General features: G+C 35.7%; 1 protein-coding gene across 1 annotated transcript; it reads left to right on the top strand.

Annotated features, from left to right (window-relative positions):
- Nucleotides 1-7,717: 7,717 nt before the first annotated feature.
- Nucleotides 7,718-8,083, top strand: LOC104669194 (40S ribosomal protein S26-like). The gene has a single exon (XM_010372106.2). The coding sequence runs from the start codon at nt 7,736-7,738 to the stop codon at nt 8,081-8,083; it is 348 nt and encodes a 115-aa protein (XP_010370408.1). The 5' UTR covers nt 7,718-7,735.
- The last annotated feature ends 14,143 nt before the right edge of the window (nt 8,084-22,226 follow it).

Here is a 22,226-nt window from a genome sequence, read left to right as displayed (position 1 = left end):
TTTCTGTCTGTTCATGTGCCAAATTCAGATTTCATTTATTGAAGATTTATAATATGTTTAGGTAACGTTATTCCATCCTCTTTGCTCCTTTTTACAGAGCTTTTCTGAATATTCTTAATTCTTCATTTTGCAATGTATACATTAAGAGCTCTTAGCCTACTTCTGGGAAAGAAGAAAATAGCATTTATTTATTTTTAGTCACAGACTTAGCATATTGTTGTGGTTAAGAACACCGACTATGGGTTAAAATCAATTTCAATCTTGACATTTGTACTTTCCAGCAAGTTATCTAACTTCTCTGCTTCAATTTGCCTGTCTATAAATAGCAATAGAATTAATACTTTCTACCTCTTGGAATTACTTGTCAGATTACAGGAATTAATATATGTTAAAACCTTAAAGGATGCCTAAACAGTCAAAGAGTATGTAAATTTACTTGTGATTAATGGTATTGTGTTGATATTAAAATATGAATTGATATAGGTAAATCTGATGTCTCAATTATGCTGTGTATCCTTATCCAAGATAATAATCTATATTTCCTTCTATATTTCCTTTTGTAGAGGCCCACTTTTTTTTTTTTTTTTTTCTGAGAGAGGGTCTCACTCTGTCACTTAGACTGGAGTGCAGTGGTGAGATCTCGGCTCACTGCCACCTCAACCTCTCAGGCTCAGGTGATCCTCTCAACCTCAGCCTACCAAGTAGTTGAGACTACAGGCACATGCCACTATGCCTGGCTAATTTTTGTATTTTCAGTAAAGATGGGTTTTCACCATGGTTCCCAGGCTGGTCTGAACTCCTGAGCTCAAGCAATCCACCCACCTCCGCCTCCCAAAGTGCTGCCACTACAGGTGTGAGCCACTGTCCCCTGCCAGAAGTCTATTTTTTATATCCAAAAGTATTTTTTAATGTTTTCCAATTTAGACATATTATATTTATTCCCAGTCCTTTTCCTGATTGCTTTTAATATAAATATCAGAATTATATGTATAAGATTAAGTGCTTGTAAGAAGTAATAGTCCACTAATGACTGGAGAAATGACATACAGTTTACCAATTTAAAGGAATACTATACTGAAGAAATAATGCTATTAAATACTACTAAATATAATATATCTAAATTGAGAAAGCATTAACAAACATTTTTGGATATAAAAACTAGACTTCTGGCAGGGCATGGTGGCTCACACCTGTAGTGTCAGCACTTTGGGATAAATAATAATAATGATATTATATAGTATTATTTCTTCAGTATAGCATTCCTTTCAATTGGTAGACTCTATGTCATTAATCCAGTCTGCTCTTGATTGGCATTTGGGTTGTTTCCAGGGTTTTGTTATTACAAACTATAGTGATATGAATATTCTTGTACCTGTTTTATGGTGCACATATGCAAGAGTAAGAGTGGAATCAGTCAGCTTTAACTTCACCATCTCGTCCCAAATCAATGTCCAGTTGACTCAATGCCATTTAATGAAGAGATCATACCTTTCTATGCATTGCAGTGATACCTTTGCCATAAATTGAATGGCCATATATGCATGGGTTTATTCCAATGTTCTATTTATCTCCGTCTGTTATTTTAACCAGAAATGGCAACTGTTTCAGTGGAAGTGGAAGTTAGTTACCTCTCCTCTATTCAGCTGTTTCCTTTTCCAGAATTCTTCAATATTTACTTTTCGGTTCCTGATTGCTTTAGGAGTCCTAGACGCTTTACACACACACTGTGTATATATAAAAATATTACTAATTACACATTATATGTATATATGCATACATACGATTTTAACATTTTAGTCTATAGGCAAATTTGCTGAAATTCAGAACATCTCTGGAGCATAATCCCAGCTCCAAAGATCTCTATTTTGGCTGAGGCATTTGTTGTGACATCATAGCAGTCAGACTTTTCTTCTATTCAATTGTAATTCTTTCATTCTCCCACAGGTGTTCTCCCAGATCTAATTCCTGGGGAACGTGATTTGTGAGATAGATTTTATATTTCTCTCTCTATATATATAAATGTGTGCGTGTACACGTGATCCTCAGTGTATATTTTTGCACCCTGTGGATCTCAAAGATGCATGCTGCTTATGGCAGAATGAGCATAAGCCAATCATTCTGGCCTCAGAGGCTTGGTTAGACAAATGGAGGAACACACACACACACACACACACACACACACTTGCATTTGAACTTTATCTGCTTTTTTTTTCCTTAAGCAGTTCAACTGTACCTAGAACTTGATATATCTGTACCTTACTTCTTACAGTCTAAAAAGAAAATAAGGCACCCAAGATAGTCAGAAACCAGATCATTAGCTTCATTTTCAACATTTTTAGATAAAAAGCCAGTCGTTAGATTCTGGAGAAGGTATTCCAGAGAAAGGCCCAGGGCTTGGTGAGGGAGTCGTGATAGTCCTGGTCACCATGTCCTGTGTGAAATGCCTTCATTTATTATTCAAACTACTAAATGGAATGTAAGATGAAAGCCCTCTTATTGTAGCCACTGAGAACTTACAGCTAAAACTGTACTAGTGCTATCAATACAGGCAAAATCCAGGTATATTCAACTTTAGAGTCTCAAATATTTTTTGGCCAACAATGACTAAAAAATATGACCCCATCTTTCCAAGCTTTTGATTCCAGACACAGCTGCACCTACGTTGTTCCACACCACCGATGTTCCAGAAAAGTCTCGTCCATTTAGCTAAGCCAGCCTCCATGCACCACATGTTTTCTGAGGCCAGGGTGACTGGCATATGCTCATTTTCCCATAAGCAGCATGCATCTTTGAGGTCCATAAGGTCTGATAAATATACACTCAGGATCATTGTCCCTATGTATTTGCTGAAATGAATAACCTCTTTATCCTTTTTTAGATGCTAGATTTTGTTTAATATAAGCAAGGTCTTCAGCTCTTTTTTTTTTTTTTTTTTTTTTTAAAAGCCCAATATTTAAGGTCTTATTCCTGTAGCTATCTGAAATACCTACTAGCCTATGGCCAAATAAAACATAAAATGCACCAATTTGCCAACTTGAAAATGCTACTTAGCTGTCATTTATTGCTGAAAGCCACCTGCCCAGAATCTAACCATAAAAACCAAATCATATAAGCATAATCATATAAGTCAGACTCATTACTACAAAATACTGCCAGAAGTCTACAGTTTAAAGGTGAAAGCTGTGCATTGTTCTCATTAAGAGAGTCTGTATAATTTGTACCTCCAAATAGACATCCTTTATAATACTATTTTAAATTTAATTTTCCTCCCAAATCTGAAGTAGTCTCCCTCTGCAAAGTTATGCAAGAAGAAGAAAAATATATGCTACCTTCTGGCTGGTTTGTTCAGAAAAGCAAGAGGAAAAGAGGGGAAAAAAAGCTGCCTCAATATATCCATTGCCCCCTCTCGAAATTTATCAATTAAATATGTCACAGTATATAGTGTACTACAAATTTCTCAATTCTATTTATACTTAATTTCAAAGCTATTTCATTCTCATAAAAGTAGTTAAGAAGTAAACTTTCTTTTACATTCTCTGGATGATTTTTTGGAAGAATCAAATTGTTTCCTTAAATGTTTGGTTGATGTTGTAAAATTACTTGGGAGTAGTAATTTTTAAGTGTTTGTATATGGGTGATTCTGTGTGTGGGTGTGAAATGTTTAACTTATAAATTCAATTATACAAAGATTATGAGAAAATTCTAATTTTCTAAATGTTTATGAATGAGTTATGTTGAAAGATTATATAAATTTTTTCTAGGAATTTTTTATTTAGACACATTTTTCAAGTTTGGGTGTTGACATGAAAATGTTCATAATAGTTACTTCTCATCTTTCTAATAACACTTGCAAATATGATTATTTCCTCAATATAAATTTTATTTATGTATGTCTTTTATTTTCGTCTTAGTCAATATTTCTAGAGATAAGACCTTTTTTTTTAGTTTAAACAACTCACTATATTCTGGTTCTATGTGATAGTTCATCATTTTATATTTAATTTCTTATCTTTTCTGTTTTTTTGTCATTTTGCTCTCTTAGAGTCCATTGTGATATCCTTCTTTTAACTTCTTTTAAATTGAACATAAATCTCATTAAACTTCAGCCTTTATACTTTTTTAATGTATCGATTTATGGTTCTAAATTTTGCTCTGTTATCACTCCAGTTATATCCCACATTTGAATGCTCTTACTAATAGTTTCAACTTTTTCTCATGATTTCTTTCTTGAGCAATTAATTTTAATTCACAAAGATATATGAACTTCTATCTTATTTAGATTGTTTTCAGGTATAAAATGTTTATATGTACCTAAAAAATAAATGTATCTCCTCCATTTTGTGTAGAGTGTTCTATAGATTTATGTAATTGATCTTCTCTTACTTCACTGACATTTTTCTCCTAATGTATATTTGCTAAAAGTGGTCCATTAAAACCTATTGTGATTATGATTTATTGAATTATCATTTTAAATATTTATTTTGGCTGATGTGGTTTGGTTCTGTGTCCCCACCCAAATCTCATGCTGAATTGTAATCCCCAGTGGTAGAGGAGAGACCTGGTAGGAGGTGATTGGATCATGGGGATTGATTTTTCCCCTTGCTGTTCTTATGATAGTAAGTGACTTCTCACAAGGTCTGATTGTTTAAAAGTGTGTTGTACTTCCCCCTTCGCTCTCTCTCTCTCCTGCTGTCATATGAAGAGATGCTTTTTTCGCCTTCACCCTTCTGCCATGATTGTAAATTTCCTGAGGCCTCCTAGCCATGCTTCTAGTAGAGTCTGTGGGAAGAAAATTGGCACCAGAGAAGTGGGGCATTGCTATAAAGATATCGAAAAATTTGGAAGCAGCTTTGGAACTGGGTAATGGGCAGAGGCTGGAATGGTTCAGAGGAATCAGAAGAAGACAGAAAGCTGAGGGAAAGTTTGGAACTTCCTAGAGACTTATCGAATGATTATGACCAAAATGGTGATAATGATACGGACACTGAAGTCCAGGCTGAGGTGGTCTCAGATGGAAATGAAGAACTTATTGGGAATTGGAACAAAGGTTAATTTTGCTATGCTTTAGTTAAAAGACTGGCAGCATTTTGCCGCTGCCCTAGAGATCTGTGGAACTTTGAACTTAAGAGAGATGATTTAGTGTAACTGCTAAAAGAAATTTGCAAGCAGCAAAGCATTCAAGATGTGACCTGGCTTTTTCTAAAAGTGTACATTCGTATATATGAAGAAAAGATGGTCTGAAATTGGAATTTATGTTTAAAAGAGAAGCAGAGCATAAAAGTTTGGAACATTTGCAGCCTGACCAAGCAGTAGAAAAGAAAAACCCATTTTCTGGGGAGAAATTTAAACAGACTGCAGAAATTTACACAAGTAACAAGGAGCCAAATGTTAATAGCCAAGATAATGGGGAAAATGTCTCCAGGGCATTTTTAAATTTTAAGTTTTAAAATTATTTAAAATGTAGTACTCTTTAAAATTTAGTGCTCTTTAAATTTAATTAAATTTAATTTAAATTTTAAATTTAAAAATTTTAAGGAGTACTAAATTGCATCAGAAGGATTAAAGAACAAAAGTGAAGTCACACTTTGAGCAATGATCAATTTGATCATCAATAAGAATGATAATTGCAATTAATTTTAAAATATCAAATGTGTTTTAATGAGTTTATAATAATACTAAAAAATATGGTCACTTTAGGAGGATGCTAAATGTTTAAGGTTTTATTTTAAAAATTGATACCATTTTTTTTCTGCCTTTCCTACAAAAAGATCGTTTTAGTGTAACCAAATAGTTGGTAAAACCAGTTAATTTTATTAATGAAAATAATATTGTGTCTAAGGAATTATCGAATTAGAACATCATAATTTTTCAGCTTCTAGTTAAATAATGGATCTAAGCAATAATTATCAGTGTTTGTTAACATCACCATGAGATAGCCAACTGAAATTAAAATAGCATTTTGAATTGAACTTGTCAAATTATCAAGACAGAGAAACATTTTAAACACATTATATGACAGCATGGGATTAAAATAGCAAAATCTAACTGTGAGAACGTCTGTAAGACACATGACCCCACTTATTCAAAAAGAAAATTATAACACAAAGAGAGTAAGAAAGAGAAATGGGTGGGGGAAAGGGAAGGAGAGAGAAAGTTGGGGTAGGGCTACGATTTAAATTCATAATTTAATTGTTAAAAAGCATAGTAGATATATCATCCAGTTGAAATGCATGAACCTTGCTTTGATCTTTATTCAGCAAATAAACTGTTAAAAATTATGAATTAGAAAAACGTGGGAATTTGTTGGTATTTACTAATAATCATTGTTCTGCTCTTAAGTATTACAATGTTAGTTTAAAGAATTCTTACCTCTTGAAACACTTCTGGATTAAATGGCACAGATGCTAGAATTTATTTTAAATTAATCTTATAGGGGATTATCTATTAGGTAAAATAATAATTCCAAGAAGATTGGCTATGATTTAATACTTGTTGAAACTGAAGGACAGATATGAGAATTTTTTGTAATAGTTTTTTTCCATTTAGAATATGCCTGAGGTTGTTCATACTACAAAGACTTTTTTTTTTTTTTTTTTTTTTTACTTTTTCAGATTAGTCCTTACGTTTGTCATTTTCTTTGTCATTTTTCCTTTGTTTACACATTGGCAATTTCTTTAGTCAGAATATACTGACAGTAAATTTTCTGTTTTTGTCTAAAATTTGTTTTCCACATTAATCTAAAGATAGTTTAGCGCTCTTTAGTAATACATGGAAAAGAGGAAGGACAAGGAATTTATTTGCCTGACTTTACCATCTCCAATCTCCACAACTCAAATTTATTCCTCAGAGAGTTAATTCCCCCAAGACTTCTGGATTCTATCATTTATCAGCCACTCAGAAAACAAGATTCTCATTCCAAGTTGTGGTATTTTGTAGTCAAAAGCAGAGAACAGTTTGTGGCATGGATGGAACATTTACCCAAATAAATGAAAATAACTTTATGAAGCCAATAAAATGCCCCTTGGAAAAACTGTCCTAGTATTTTGAATAAATGGGTCACTTTGGCCTGTGCATAGGTAATCAATGGCCCCACTTTCTGACAAAGCCAGGAAATAAGGTATTTTGGAGACTTTGAGAAGAGAGGTATTCAACTAGTCTGCAAGTAACTAATCTACATGCACAATTTAAGGAAGAGTCCTTGGCTTTGCTTCCTAGCCTCCAGAGACTTTTAAAAGTCTAATCTGGACTGTGTGCAGTGGTTACACGCCTGTAACCTCAGCATTTTGGGAGGCCAAGGCAGGAGGATTGCTTGATGCCAGGAGTTAGAGACTAGCCTGGCCAACATACTGAAACTCTGTCTCTATTAAAAAAATAATAATAATAAAGAAAGAAAGAAAAAAGAAAAGAAAAACATTAATTAAAACTCTAATCTGACATTTCTAATGAAAAACTCCAACAGAATTAAAAGGAACCTATATGAACAGTCATTTTTCTTGTAATGATCAGGCCTTTTCATGTAAATGATCAGGCCAATTTTAATAAAATTAAACTTAGTTTACATATAAATTACACTTATTTAGATTGTCTTTGATAGAATTGGGGTACTTGAGAGAGAAAAATTACATTTCAAAAGAAAACTATAGTACACCTGTTAGTAGATTCTAGCTCATTATTTTTGAGATTGTATTCCTTGTTAGAAATTTGGACTGAGCTCTCTTTGGTCCGTACGTCCAAAATGACAAAGAAAAGAAGGAACAACGGTCGTGCCAAAAAGGGCCGCGGCCATGTGCAGCCTATTCGCTGCACTAACTGTGCCCGATGCGTGCCCAAGGACAAGGCCATTAAGAAATTCGTCATTCGAAACATAGTGGAGGCCACAGCAGTCAGGGACATTTCTGAAGCGAGCGTCTTTGATGCCTATGTGCTTCCCAAGCTGTATGTGAAGCTACATTACTGTGTGAGTTGTGCAATTCACAGCAAAGTAGTCAGGAATCGATCTCGTGAAGCCTGCAAGGACCGAACACCCCCTCCCCGCTTTAGACCTGTGGGTGCTGCCCCACATCCCCCACCAAAGCCCATGTAAGGAGCTGAGATCCTTAAAGACTGAGACAGACTATTCTCTGGAGAAAAATAAAATGGAAATTGTACTTAAAAAAAAAAAAAAAAAGAAAAAAGAAAGAAATTTGGACTGAATCTGAATTTCTTACAGTTTCTTCTAATATTTGGATGTGAGCCTACAAACTAATATTCCCAATTTTCTCCAATTTTTCTGACTTGGAACCACTGAAATTAAAACTGTCATTTTTCCTGAAGCCCTATAAACGAAAACTGGTCAATCTCATTTAATCTAGGAGGAAATGATCGTGACACTTTATGTGTAGACAACTTTTTGTACCATGAAAACTGCAAACTAGAAGTCTGTCAGATTGCCACGACCTTCTTCCCCTCCAACTGAAGACGCTTCACACCCCATCTCAACCAATTGCCCTCAAACTGTATGAGAAACTAGCTTATAGTCTGCTCCAGACCTTAACTTTTATTTATTTTTTTCTGTTTCCATAGGAATGCCTTTTAATAAAGAACCATTTTCCTGTTTGATATAAAGGCTTAACTTTGATGGGACCCCTGCAAACGCCACTTCCTGAAATGAGACACAACTGTTTAATAGGACTGACGTATTCGCAGGAATGGAAGACTGGTTTCATGAGATCTTTTACCACTCAGCTACTAACCTATTTTTTTTCTTTTTTCAATCTGCATGCACCAACTCAGCTTTTAGTATGTGAAACTTCTCGGAGAATTTCAGTTAGGGCAATTCTGGGGCACAGAGAATGATATAACTAAGTGTGATGCTTTGGTGTGCTGAACACCTTTAAATTAAGAGAAACTGTAAGGCCTTGGAAGTGCTTAGAAGCCAAGGACCTTCTTAACTTTTCTTGTTTCTCCCTGCCAAGCTCTCGGAGGGGCTCTCTTTCTAAGTTCCCTTATCAGACTGAGAAAAACTTCTTCCCAAGGAAAGGTAATTGGCTGGCTGGGCGCGATGGCTCATGCCTGTAATCCCAGCATTTAGGGAGGCCCAGGTGGTTGGATCACGAGGTCAGCAATTTGAGACTAGCCTGGCCAATACAGCGAAACCCCGTATCTACTAACACTACAAAAATTAGCGGGGCATGGTGGTACAGGCTTGTAGTCCCAGCTACTCAGGAGGCTGAGGCAGAAGAATCGCTTGAACCTGGGAGGCAGAGGTTACAGTGAGCAGAGATTGTGCCACTGCACTCCAGCCTGGGTGACAGAGTGAGACTCCATCTCAAAAAAAAAAAAAAGAAAAGAAATGTGATTGTCTTAAAACTCCCTCCCTAGAAATCTCATCAAATAAAGAAAAAACACTGGAGAAAGAGAAAAAAACTGTAAGTCCTCACCATGCCCAGATAGACTTTTCATCTATTCTTTTGAGGGCAGCTCCAAGAGATTACCTGAGAGGCTTTATCTGCATAATAAGACAACTTTTGTTCACAGTCAAGTTCCGTCCCTCACCTTCATGCAATTTGTCACCATCTCCACCAGAACTCATAGGAACTTTGTCCCAGACCATTGTCTGTTCTCTGGACTTATTCAATTCCTATAGAAATTATTTACCACCCTTCAAAATTGCCTTCATACTCTATTTCCCTCTCCCCTATAAAAGACGGTATTTAAGCCTTAACCATATGGTTTTTCATTGAGTCTCACATTTTAAATGGTTCCTGTGCATACTCAATGTTAAGAAATTTGCATGCCTATTCTGCTAATTTATTGTCCTTTTACTTCAGCAGACTAGAACCTTCAGAGAGAAGGGGAAAATTCTCTTCACCTGTACACTGTTTGTGCGTGTGTGTTTGGTAGTGGGGAGGGGTTGACAATAAATTAACTATTTCTAGAATAAAGAAAAAAAGTAGAAAGCATGAGAACTGTGAAAAACAAATCAACATAAATGATCAATCCAATGAGGCAAATATCCAACCAATAAGAGCTCCAGAAACAATTAAACATGTATAAAGCAGATGAGAAGATATAAAATATAATTTGTCAGACAAATGCCATGTGCCTTCCAAGTTCTCGACAGGGTGAATGAGAAGGAAGAATAACAAATGATACCAAGATGTCTTTTTAGAACTCTAAAGAGAAAAAAAAATGAAAAGAATATATATTTTAAACTTGTAACATCTTGTATAGGGGAAAACAAGATTATCTACTATATCTATTAAGGAATAAGGCATCACATGATTCATGATCAAGACCTGAGTATCACAGATACAGTATCTGCTGGAAAATGGTTTTTGTCAGGTCTGTGAGCCCAAGCTAAGCCATCATATCCCCTGTGACCTGCACATATATATCCAGATGGCCTGAAGCAAGTGGATAATCACAAAAGAAGTGAAAATGGCCTGATCCTGCCTTAACAAATGACATTCCACCATTGTGATTTGTTTCTGCCTCACCTCAACTGAGCGATTAATCTCGTGAAATTCCTTTTTCTGGCTCAGAAGCTCACCCACTGAGCACCTTGTGACCCCCGCCCCTGCCCATAAGAGAACAACCCCCTTTGACTGTAATTTTCCACTACCCACCCAAATCCTATAAAACGGCCCCACCCCTGTCTCCCTTCTGTGACTCTCTTTTCGGACTCAGCTCACCTGCACCCAGGTGAAATAAACAGCTTTATTGCTCACACAAAGCCTATTTGGTGGTCTCTTCACACAGATGCATGTGACAGTTTTGATCTAAAGAACAAACAAAAACAAATTATGTGTCAAGAGTAATAACATAACTTGGCTATTCAGACATGTGTGAAGTATCATATACCTATAATCACCCAATGGATTCATATTGCCAGCTGTCCAGAAAAGCCAATGCTTGGAGAACAGCAGGTTTTTGTAGAAAAAAAAAAAAAAAAAGTAATAATCACAGCACTGGCCAGGAGGAATCATGGAAATTAATTCTCAAATTTGTTTCCCTGGTAACTCAGAGGCTATGGTTTTCATGGATAATTTGGCAGGCAGGATGTAAGAGTTTAAAAAAGAGGAAAGAAACATGAAAAGTGGCTCAACAGTCAAAGACAAGTTTATTTTCGAGAATAAATCTGAGAGGGGCTTCTGGACAATTTCAGTCAGGAGCACCCTCTCTTACAGACTAAGAGTATTTACTGGTTTTAGGATGAGAGAGCTTATCACAAGCTTGGAATGTTTTGGGAGAAGTTTATGGTGGGGTTGGAATGCTTCTGGTCCTGGGGAGATTATGTTGGGACTGACATGTTTCTGGCTGGAGGGGAGCTTATAATCTCAGGTCAAGCATGTCTCTGGTTGGGGAGGGGTTTATCTTATGGTTGGAATGTTTCTGGTCAGAGGTGTCAATTGTGATTTATGGTCATGTTGACCTTAGCCATTAGGCTGATGCCCTTTGACTTTAGGCAGTTTTTGATCAAGGTGAACATTAAAATGGTGGTGCTTGTCCAAGATGGTGATGTTCCTGCTCTGTCATGGGGCATCTGGGAATGGGTGCTGCTGATTGGTTGGGGATGAAATCATAAGAGTGTAAAAAATGGTCCTCATGCAGTGAGACACCCTCTGGGTAGGGACCACAGGATTAGTTGAGTCATGAGTCACAGTTCCAGGTGGAGTCAGTTGACAAAATGGAAATATCTGAAAAAGCATCTGAAAAGACCAATCATAGGTTCTACAATAGTAATATTTTAGCTATAGGAGCAATTGGGGAAGTGATCTTGTGATCTCTGGCCACATGACTCCTGAGCAATTAAGGGATTATAGAAGAATAAACCAGGAAACAATGGCTGGTTATAATTTAACTATGCCTCGATTTTAGCAGAATTCAGGCCCCTCTCATAGTCCTGATCTTGACGGCTTTCATTAGTCTTATGAAAGCTGTTTCAGTCCCCAAACAAAGAAAGGGTCAGTTTTATGGAGGGATTATTATGATCCTTGCTTCAAAGTTAAACTATAAACTAATTTCCTCCCATGGTTTGCTTGGCCTACTCCCAGGAATGAGCTAGGACAGTCAACCTATGAGGGTAGAGGCAAGATGCAACCAGCTATGCTAAACTTCTCTCATTGTCATAATTTTTGTAAAAGTGGTTTTATATCCACCCATGGGAAGTTCCTTGAGAATCAAAAAGGGAGTAAAGAAAGAAAAAATAACACTCTTGTGATCCAGTCTCCAACACTGCTGTAAGGTAATTGTGGGAAAAAAAAGAGAAAACAAGTCACCAGCTATATGTGAGTCATATTGTTTTCCTTATTATTATTACTATTTTTTTGAGACAGAGACTCACTCTGTCACCCAGTCTGGAGTGCAGTGGCATTAGCTCACTGCAGCCTCTGCCTCCCATGTTCAAGTGATTCTCATGACTCAGCTTTCTGAGTAACTGGGATTACAGGTGTGTGCCACCAAGACTGGCTAATTTTTTTTATATTTTTAGTAGAGACCAGGTTTCACCACGTTGGCCAGTCTGTTCTCCAACTCCTGGCTGCAAACAGTCTCCAACTCCTGGCTGCAAGCAATCTCCCTGTCTCAGCCTCTCAAAGTGCGGGAATTTCAGGAATGAGCCACCGTGCCCGACCATATTGTTTTCCTTTTATTCAGCTGAAAAATACATTGCCATGCCCTTTAACTGAGTTTATATTCTGCAAAATATTTATTTTTAAAATTTTCTCTAGCTAAAATTTTCTCCTTGGAATGTAAGTAGTCCTATTGAGAACAGTGACTGATACATACTGATGATATTAAAATGCATATCTCTGGTCATGATCTCTCTTTTGATGTCTAAATTTGGAAAAGTAATTGTTTACTTGGCATTTCCCATTGGAATATATAACAGATAAATCAAACTGAACATGATCAAAATAGAACTTTTAATTCTGCTGTCCCTTCCTCAATCTATTTATCTTCCACTTTTCTACATCTGAGATATTATAATCTTCTAAATTGTTAAGGGATCTTGGAGGCCAAGACTCTTGGCCCTCTACAGGTTCATGGAAAATCACCAACATGAGGCAGATTGATTAATAGATAAAAAGACATGCAATTTTTTTTAATGTGTATACACAGGACCTTCAGCATGAAGACAAACTTCCCAATAAGGTACAGAAGCTTATATGCCATCTTCAAGTTACAGAGAAAAATGGGGACTGGATCTTGGTAAAACAGGTTATGGGAAATAGGAAAAGAGGAATTCTAATGAGGGGCAATAAATAAATGATGCATATAAACTATGATTAGATCTGGGAACAGTCATTTTCTTTCTTTTTTTCTTTTTCTTCTCTTTCTTTCCTTTCTCTTTTTTTTCTTTTTTTTTTTTTAGACCCCAGTTCAGGCTGGAGTGCAGTGATGTGATCTCACCTTATTGCTGCAGCCTTAACCTCCTGGCTTGAACAATCCTCTGACCTCCATCTCCCACACAGTTGTGACTATAGGCACACACCACCACACTCAGCTAATTGTTGTGTAATTTTTGTAGAGATATGGTATCACTATGTTGCCCATGCTGGTCTTGAATTCCTGGAATCAAGTGTTCCTCCTGCCTCAGCCTTCCAAAGTGTTAGGATTACAGGCAGAAGCCACTGTGCCTGGTCTCAGTAATTTTCTTGACAAAGGGTCAGTTCAGGTGTGGTTACATTTTTGGTCTTCTTTTTTGCAATAGACCATGGGATAACAAGGAGGGGCACAAAGAACAATCTTCTGCTTGGTGGGTCAGTCCCATCATTATGTAGACAGGGGGGAAAAAGTCTCTTTCAGCACTTGATGATCTCTAAGTGTTTTTTGAAATACTCATACACTGGAGAGCCATATTTTGTAGTGAAACCTATTGATTTCCTTCAGGATATGATAAGAGTCATCTCCCTGCATCCAAGCCATTCACACATCTCACTCTAGCAACAAAAATGTATGTAAAATCCAATCACTTCTCTGTCTCTGCTGACACTGCCACAGCCCCTGCTACCATCATTTTTAAATCAGGATTCATGCAATAGCCTCTTAACTGCTCTCTCTGCATCCATTCTTATTACTTATTGTCAATTCTCCCCAGATTAACAACAAAAGTAATGATAATCATAATAATAAATTTAAAGTGCAATCCACTGGCTTTTCTTAACGGAATACATTTTAAACTGTTTGTGACTTTGTTATGGTTTATGCCTAGTTATCTCTGAAGATGTCTTCTACACTCTACTAACTTCTTCCCTACCCAAGTATTCCTTTCTTCTTTTAGAAAGGGAGGAGAGATGAAAGGAAGAAAGAAGGAGGAGAGGAGTATGGAGAAGAAGAAGAAAGAAGAAAAGAAAAACAACTTTGCTTCTCTCTGGGCTTGCATACCTTACTTTGCCCTGGCTGGCTTTTCTAGTCAAGAAAATTTTTCTTTAAATGCCAACATGTCAGGGAATTCTGCTTGTGTCTACCCTATCTGAAATATTTCCTGTCCTTTGCCTGACCTAGTAAGTCTCTATTATCCCACAGCGTCTTTTAGCTTCACAGCAATAATCTTTTTCTCCTAATTCATCTTTTAAAAATTTCATTTGTTTATTTATTTATGTGTTTGCCACTAGAATGTAGGTTCTATGAAAAGAGACTTTGTTTATTTTTTTGCATTTCCCAAAAAATGTATCCCTAGCAATTACAACAGAGTCATATTATGGACTGACAAACAAACAAACAAACAAAACCGAGCACTAGAATGAAAAAATGAATGAATGAATGCTGTCACATGGGCAAATTTTACCTAAGTGTCCTTTATATATCCTAATCTCCTTAGTGATGGCAGCATCAAATTTTAAAATTATTTTCCATATTAATAAATACATCCAAGAAAAGCATCAAAGACAATTTCTAATTAAATATTACTGTTGTAAAATAGTAATGATTTAGTTGATATTACCATTCAAGATTTCCTGATACTTGAGTTATTTTCCTTAAAAGAAATCAGAACTGTACAGTTATTTTTAAAGCTTCAAAATTAGAAAGAGCAATATGATCTATGCCAGACATTCTGCATGAAATACCATTGCAAATTCATGCCTGATTTAGTAAGTGAAGAATGCCATTTTCTTCAGCATCCCTATGATTTGTGGAGCATGGAAAAATAACAAAAATAGCTTTGGAAAGGAACACAAAGGAATTTTATCTTTATCATAAGTTTGATAGAAATATTTAAGTCCCAGACATGTGGTAATGTTTAGGGGCCAAAAAAAAAAAAAACTCATTTAAGGTTTTATGATTTCCATAAGCAGAAATGCTTGGAATATTTTTAGGGAAAACGAATTTCTGCTAATCTCTCAGAGTTTTAAGCTCTGGTAACTAAGATTGGTTTATTTTGCATTACTTGAAATATATTTTCTGAAAATTATTAGTATTTTGATAATTCCTTTTGATGCTATTAGTAAAGGGAGCAGCACAAAAATGACAACTAGTACTTGTCAAGACAACTGAAACAGAGAAACTGCATTCAAGGTATTAGTGAAATATGTCTAGGCTATTCTTAAGAATAGAAATGACAAGCTTCTAAGGCCACATTTACATAATTATTTACTAAAATCAATTTTAATAATTAAAACTAAAAATGGAAAAAGTGATGGATGTACCACCAATTGTAAACAACCTAAAAATCCCATCAGCCATGCTGCAGTCAATTAAACCATTGTGCATAAATGCAGCAAGAAGAACTCTTTCCAATACTTCTTTCTCAGACTATTCATGAGCATAATAGACCGTGCTATTTCAATGCAAAATGCAGTCAGTTCTTTATTATCCTCACTAATGGTGCAGATAATCCAAAGTGTTAGATAATCCCCAAACCATTTATTGTGGCATAGAAATAGACCTTTTAAGGTTAAAAAAATCCTTCTTAAAATTGGGGTTGATTTATCCACTGAGTGTAGAGAAAACTGAGACCTTTCTGTCCTTGCAGCCAGCAGACAGAAATTAAGATTCTTCTAGCCCTTCATTCATATCACAACTTTTAGTCTATATTTTCATTCAGTGAGACACTATTTTGCAACACTTTCATAGCTTTATTTTTTAAAATTTTACTTAAACAAGTTTTCAAATAAGAGGCAGGTGTACACTTGCATAAAAAGTAATGGATTCAAATTTCTTGTATAACCATTGTCTTACACTTTCATTAAATAACACCCAAACTTTTGAATTGTGGTTTGAAAAACAGTGTTGCACTTATCCACTCATTACTACTCTTCCATGTTATTTTTCCCTGTTTTTTTAGGGCATTTACCCTTTAGCTAACTGTCACCCAATAAATGTACATTATTTAAATATTGATCATAAAGAATATGTCCTTATTGTAAGAATCCCTAGATTACAGAGCCATGAAGTCTGAGGGTGCACTATAAATCCTTTCATGATACAAGTCAACTGAGTAAATAGGGAACCAAATAGATCAAATAACTTGCTGGAGGTCAAAAAGGGAGCAGAACTGATAGCTGAAACTTGTGTGTGCGTGTGTGTGTGTGTGTGTGTGTTTTCCTTTCTGAATATGCTGTCCTATTCTTAACAAATACTAGAATGTTCTACATAATGCTAGATAATTCCATAGAATTTTCTACTTGAGTTTAAATTCAATTATAGCATCATCCTTTTCTTGTGTGTTCTCTCTTTCCAAGAATAGTACATGTGGGCTAAAAGTTTGCTTTGCATTTTTTAATAATAGTTTTGTTTTCTGAACAGAAACTCACAGACTTCAGGAAAAGATGGATCAGAAGTGTACTGTGTAGCTGAGGCATATCATCTGGGAACTTCAAATTAATTATGGGTAATAACAGTAAAAAAAAAATCAGTCATTGACTGGAGATCATTTATTTCTCCTTTTTCTTTCTTGTAATCACAGAGAAATATGTATTGAAAATTACAGTTTCTATTCAATTATACCTAAAAGTGTTATGCCTAGTTGACTGCTTAGTCTATACTCAGAGAGAACAATTAGAAACTTGTTTCTACAATTACTCAATTTAATATTTCATTGCATGCCAGTGCTTTAAAAAGGGAGTTCCATCTCAGGCATTTTTAAAATGAAGCTTAGTATAATTAAAAGACAGGATGTCCCAGAAAAGTTACACTGATGTTTTAAAAATTTGTTAATATCAACTAACAATAACACTAAATTAATAAAAATATGCACAAGAAAAAGAGTTTACTACAAACTAACAATTATATTAATGCTTAATATTAACACTCAAACACAAATAAAGTCATATACCTAACTTTAAAATTGGAAAACCATAATTTAAATACTCAACAATTTTTTAAAAATTGGCTACTACCCTCATAACACTAATGAATATATTTTTCTCTTGTTCTCCTTTTATAAACATTTTCCCAGCTGGGCATGGTGGCTCATGCCTGTAATCCCAGCACTTTGAGAGGCCAAGGCAGATGGATCACAAGCTCAGGAGTTCAAGACCAGCCTGACCAAGGTGGTGAAACCTCGTCTCTACTAAAAACACAAAAATTAGCCAGGTGTGGTAGCATGTGCCTGTAGTCCCAGTACTCAAGAGACTGAGGCAGAGAATTGCTTGAACCCAGGAGGCAGAGGTTATAGTGAGCCAAGATCACGCCACTGCATTCTAGCCTGGGCGACAGAGCGAGACTCCATCATAAAAAAAAAAAAAAAAGAAAAAAAAAGTTTTCCTGTCTAAATGTGACAGGAAAATGGAAATATATCCCTCCCTGCCTCCACCTCATGGTCAAATATTTGATAGTATTCATTTATAGATAATATTAAGTTGAACTACGTGAAATCCTCAATATATGAATTTTTTGGCCCAAAGAAGCTTGAAAGTCTAGTCTATGTGAGGGTATGGTAGAGGTTCTGTTAGCATTTAAGACTAGAAAGCAAGATTATCACTTTTTAAGAGGGAAAATTATCAATAATTATGGATAGCATTGAGTATACCATATTTCAGACATTTTTGACATAAATTATCTCACTTCATTTCCACCCTTATCCTAAGATTATTATTGACACTATTTTAACTGATAAAAGAGCGAATTTTTCAGATTTTAAGTAACTTGACCTAGATTACAAATCTGTGAAATGTCCAAGATGTCATGCTCCTTTTCTGTTGTGGTATAGATCACTTTTCTATATTTTTCCTGAAAATAAAAGTCATGTGTTCATAGTGATGACACTGTGCTTCATTATATAAATTAACGAAGAAAAGACACCCTCCCTAGAACATGAAAGTCACCAATACTTTCCCTCTATCATCCAAAAAGCCAGAACTTTTTGCCTGGGGAGCCATTCATTGACATATAAGTGCTTCTTCTCTTCCATTTAAGTTGCAGGAAGAAAACGGTTGGAACTAGCAAGTACTGAAAACTAGGATGTTGGTAAAACCAAAAAAAAAAAAAAAAAAAAAAAAAAAAAAAGACTGATAAAAAGGCATTTCATTATTCGAGAGTTGGGGCATCTTCGGACGGGATGAATGGCAGAGACTATCAGAAATGAGAAGAGGAAAGTTGCTTAAAGGCGAGAATCCGAAAAAAAAAAAAAAAAAAAAAAAAAAACAGAGAAAGGACATTGGAGGTGAGATGGCATTCTTAATGCACATCTTCCTATGTTTTGAAAGCTTTTATATCTAACACTAATGTAATTAACTGTACTTGATGCCAATTTAATAGGCAGCTGACTGCATTTGTGTTGTAGACTTCCTGGAAGCAAAGAGATCTACTACTGGATAATGTGTAGTTGAAGGATGAGTAGGAACAATCCCTTAGACTTCACCCACTGAGAGAATAGGTAGAGCAAAATGAAACTGGAGAAAGGAGCGTTTACATCAGGTTAATTGTTTCTGGCTATTCTAGTTTCTTTTGTAACCATCTCACTATATTTTAGGGATCTCTCTACTTTTTTCTTTTTCTAGATCCTAAGGAAACATATGCTGGGCATTGAACATTCCTCATTTATCACTATTTTGTCTGATCTTTAAAAAGTGCCAAAACATGGTAGGTGTTTAAGAAATATGTGTGGAAAGAGTCATTGACTGATATTAATTAATGTTTTCTAAAGATTTAGGAAAGCAGCATCAGGTAATTTACTTTCTGAATAAAAGGAAGTATTCAGCCCTTGTAAAAAATAATCAAATGCATTAGTTTTCCTTGTAAGTGAGTACAATAAAATTATTTGCTGTTGGAGCAGGGAATCATGCTTGGTCTCTTCTGAAGCTTCCATAACATGAAGCCTCTCAGTGGATATAGACTGATTAAAATAAAAATTGGTAAAATAAATAAATGAGTTAACAAATCATGTAAACTGTATCAATAAAATCAAGGAAATATATTATTTTTCTCTGAATGTCTAAAAATTATCCCACTAAGGCTAATATATTGTGGAGCTGGCAATCTGCTTTACTGAATGATTCTTAGGGTACTGAAAGAAGGCAGCAATTATTACAAGTTAAACTTAGGGATAGAGCTTAAAAACTGCAAATCTGTAAAAAGACTAAGATTTATAGTTGAGATAATAATTTCTATTGGTATCTTTGAGCTCCGATTAAGTATACGAAAAACACTGAGAGGAAAAAAACTGGCTAATCTAAGCAAAATGAATTTTCTGCTGGATGTGTAAGCAAAAACACAGATGAGTTTTTAAAAAAGGACATCAATAAATTTTTAGTTGGATCAGCAGCAGTTGAACGTACTTAAAGACTTGTATATATATTCGTCACACGTGCAGCCCCCAAGTTTACATGTAAGTGGTAGTACAGTTATAATTCAAATCAGCAAAAGCCATGAAACCCAAATGCAAAGATTAAACCATAATTTACACCACTGAGTTTTCTTTTTTTTTTTTTTTTTTTTTTTTTTTTTTTTTTTTTGAGACGGAGTCTCGTTCTGTCGCCCAGGCTGGAGTGCAGTGGCCAGATCTCAGCTCACTGCAAGCTCCGCCTCCTGGGTTCACGCCATTCTCCTGCCTCAGCCTCCCGAGTAGCTGGGACTACAGGCGCCCGCCAGGTCGCCCGGCTAGCTTTTTGTATTTTTAGTAGAGACGGGGTTTCACCATGTTAGCCAGGATGGTCTTGATCTCCTGACCTCGTGATCCGCCCGTCTCGGCCTCCCAAAGTGCTGGGATTACAGGCTTGAGCCACCGCGCCCGGCCAACACCACTGAGTTTTCATGTCCCTTTCCTGGCTCCATCTGAAATTCCCCTTGAGAATCTTAAGTCGGAACTCTGTCTGGAAGAAGTAATCCTGAGGATATCTAAGATCCTTTGTTACCACTTAGGCAAAGGAGATTCCACAAGACCTAAGAAGTATGGAGTAATTCTTCCTAGTATCATAATGTGCAGACCTGTATACTCAGCGGAGAAAAAAATCCAACCATATCCTACAACCACAGTGTATTTACCCAAAATGGAAGCTATTTTTGGCATGGCTTGCTCACTGTAGATGTTATTTCCTTTAGCAATACATTGAGCAATGCATTTGTGGTTATTATAAATAAATAAAACTCTCTGTGCAACTACTACAGTGAAATCATTTGAAAAATTTGCTAACCTATTTTTTAGGATAGAAATCTTTATGAATTTCTTTAATAAAATATCATTATTCCAGTAAGACAAGGGCTTAAGAAATTATAGATGCCTCCCCCCCCAACTTAATCATATTAGCAATCTAAGTAAAACCTTCTGAATGCTTTCTGAAGTATTGATTCCCCTTGTAGAAATCTATCTGAACTATATCATAGAGTCATTAGCAGGTAATGCTATGCTGTACAAATTATGTACTGACAGAATTTACTGGTGAGGTAAGAGAATCAGGACACATTAGCCATTTGCTCAACTAATTGTTGCTACTGTGTGCATTTTAGTGCATGCAATCTCTGCAAAACAGTTTTTAATGAGGCCATTAGTCTTTTTCTTATATTATTCCCCTAATTCCCTTCTATATTCTTTAAAACCCTAATCAGCAAAATCATTCACAATACCCACTTCTAAAAGTGAAACAGTTAGCTGCAATGTGGTATCAATGGACTTGGCACTGTACCTTTAATATGTGTATACTATACATCTCAAAGGGAGTTAACTTCACATATTTGTTCAGTAAACAATAATAATGATCTTAATAAGGTACTATGCATATTTGATGAGTTTTAATGTAAAGCATATTTCCTAATATAGAAAATATACCAAAAGTAATCTTTCAATTCAAGTAATTTTGTTCCCTAGAATTTATTAAGGGCAGAAACTTCCAAATGAATATAAATGAATTATATATAAATGATTTTTTTCTAGAAAATCCCACTCATCCAAAAGAGTTAATACTGAATAAAAAATAGACATTCAAATTAACTGTGGTTCAAGCATTAAAAGTATGTAAATGCTGGCCAAAAAAGCTAAACAGCCAATGAAAAACGACAACTGTAATTCAACAAATTTAAATCCTAGGCCCAAGTGTAACAAAAATGTATGCCCTAATAAGATTGTTCTAACTCAGATTTTCAGAGGAATCACTGTTTCTGTGGAATGACTACAAATAGTTTCTAATGCTATTATCAACAAAATAATAAAAGCCTGGAGGCAAGGTAAAACTCACATCAACACTTTATATTTTAAATAACACAACATACTTAACAATCTTAGGCATTATTCTTTCATTTTGATAATATTCAAACTCCAATGTAGTTTAAAATATTCCAATGGGAAAATTTTGTATAAATTTTTAAGTGTCCACTAGATGTGTTGATTGTAAATTTCTTCTCTATACACTGATTTATTATTATTTATTATTATTATTACTTTTTTTTGGGGGGGGGGACGGAGTCTCGCTCGGTCGCTCAGGCTGGAGTGCAGTGGTGCAATCTCGGCCCACTGCAATCTCGGCTCACTGCAAGCTCCGCCTCCCGTGTTCACGCCATTCTCCTGCCTCAGCCTCCAGAGTAGCTGGGACCACAGGAGCCCGCCATCACGCCTGGCTAATTTTTTGTCTTTTTAGTAGAGACAGGGTTTCACCGTGTTAGCCAGGATGGTCTCGATCTCCTGACCTCGTGATCCACCCGTCTCAGCCTCCCAAAGTGCTGGGATTACAGGCATGAGCCACCGCACCCAGCTATATACTGAAATTTTAAATGAAGTCAAGCTAAAATTTATAAACTGAAATATTGTGTGTGTGTATGTATGCACGTTCATTAGAATAAAAGCTGAATGTAATTGTATTCTGTTAATATTG

The sequence above is a fragment of the Rhinopithecus roxellana genome, chromosome 3 (genome assembly GCF_007565055.1).
Source record: "Rhinopithecus roxellana isolate Shanxi Qingling chromosome 3, ASM756505v1, whole genome shotgun sequence".
In the NCBI taxonomy this organism is placed as follows: domain Eukaryota; kingdom Metazoa; phylum Chordata; class Mammalia; order Primates; family Cercopithecidae; genus Rhinopithecus; species Rhinopithecus roxellana.
This window is presented reverse-complemented; position numbering and strand designations above follow the sequence as displayed.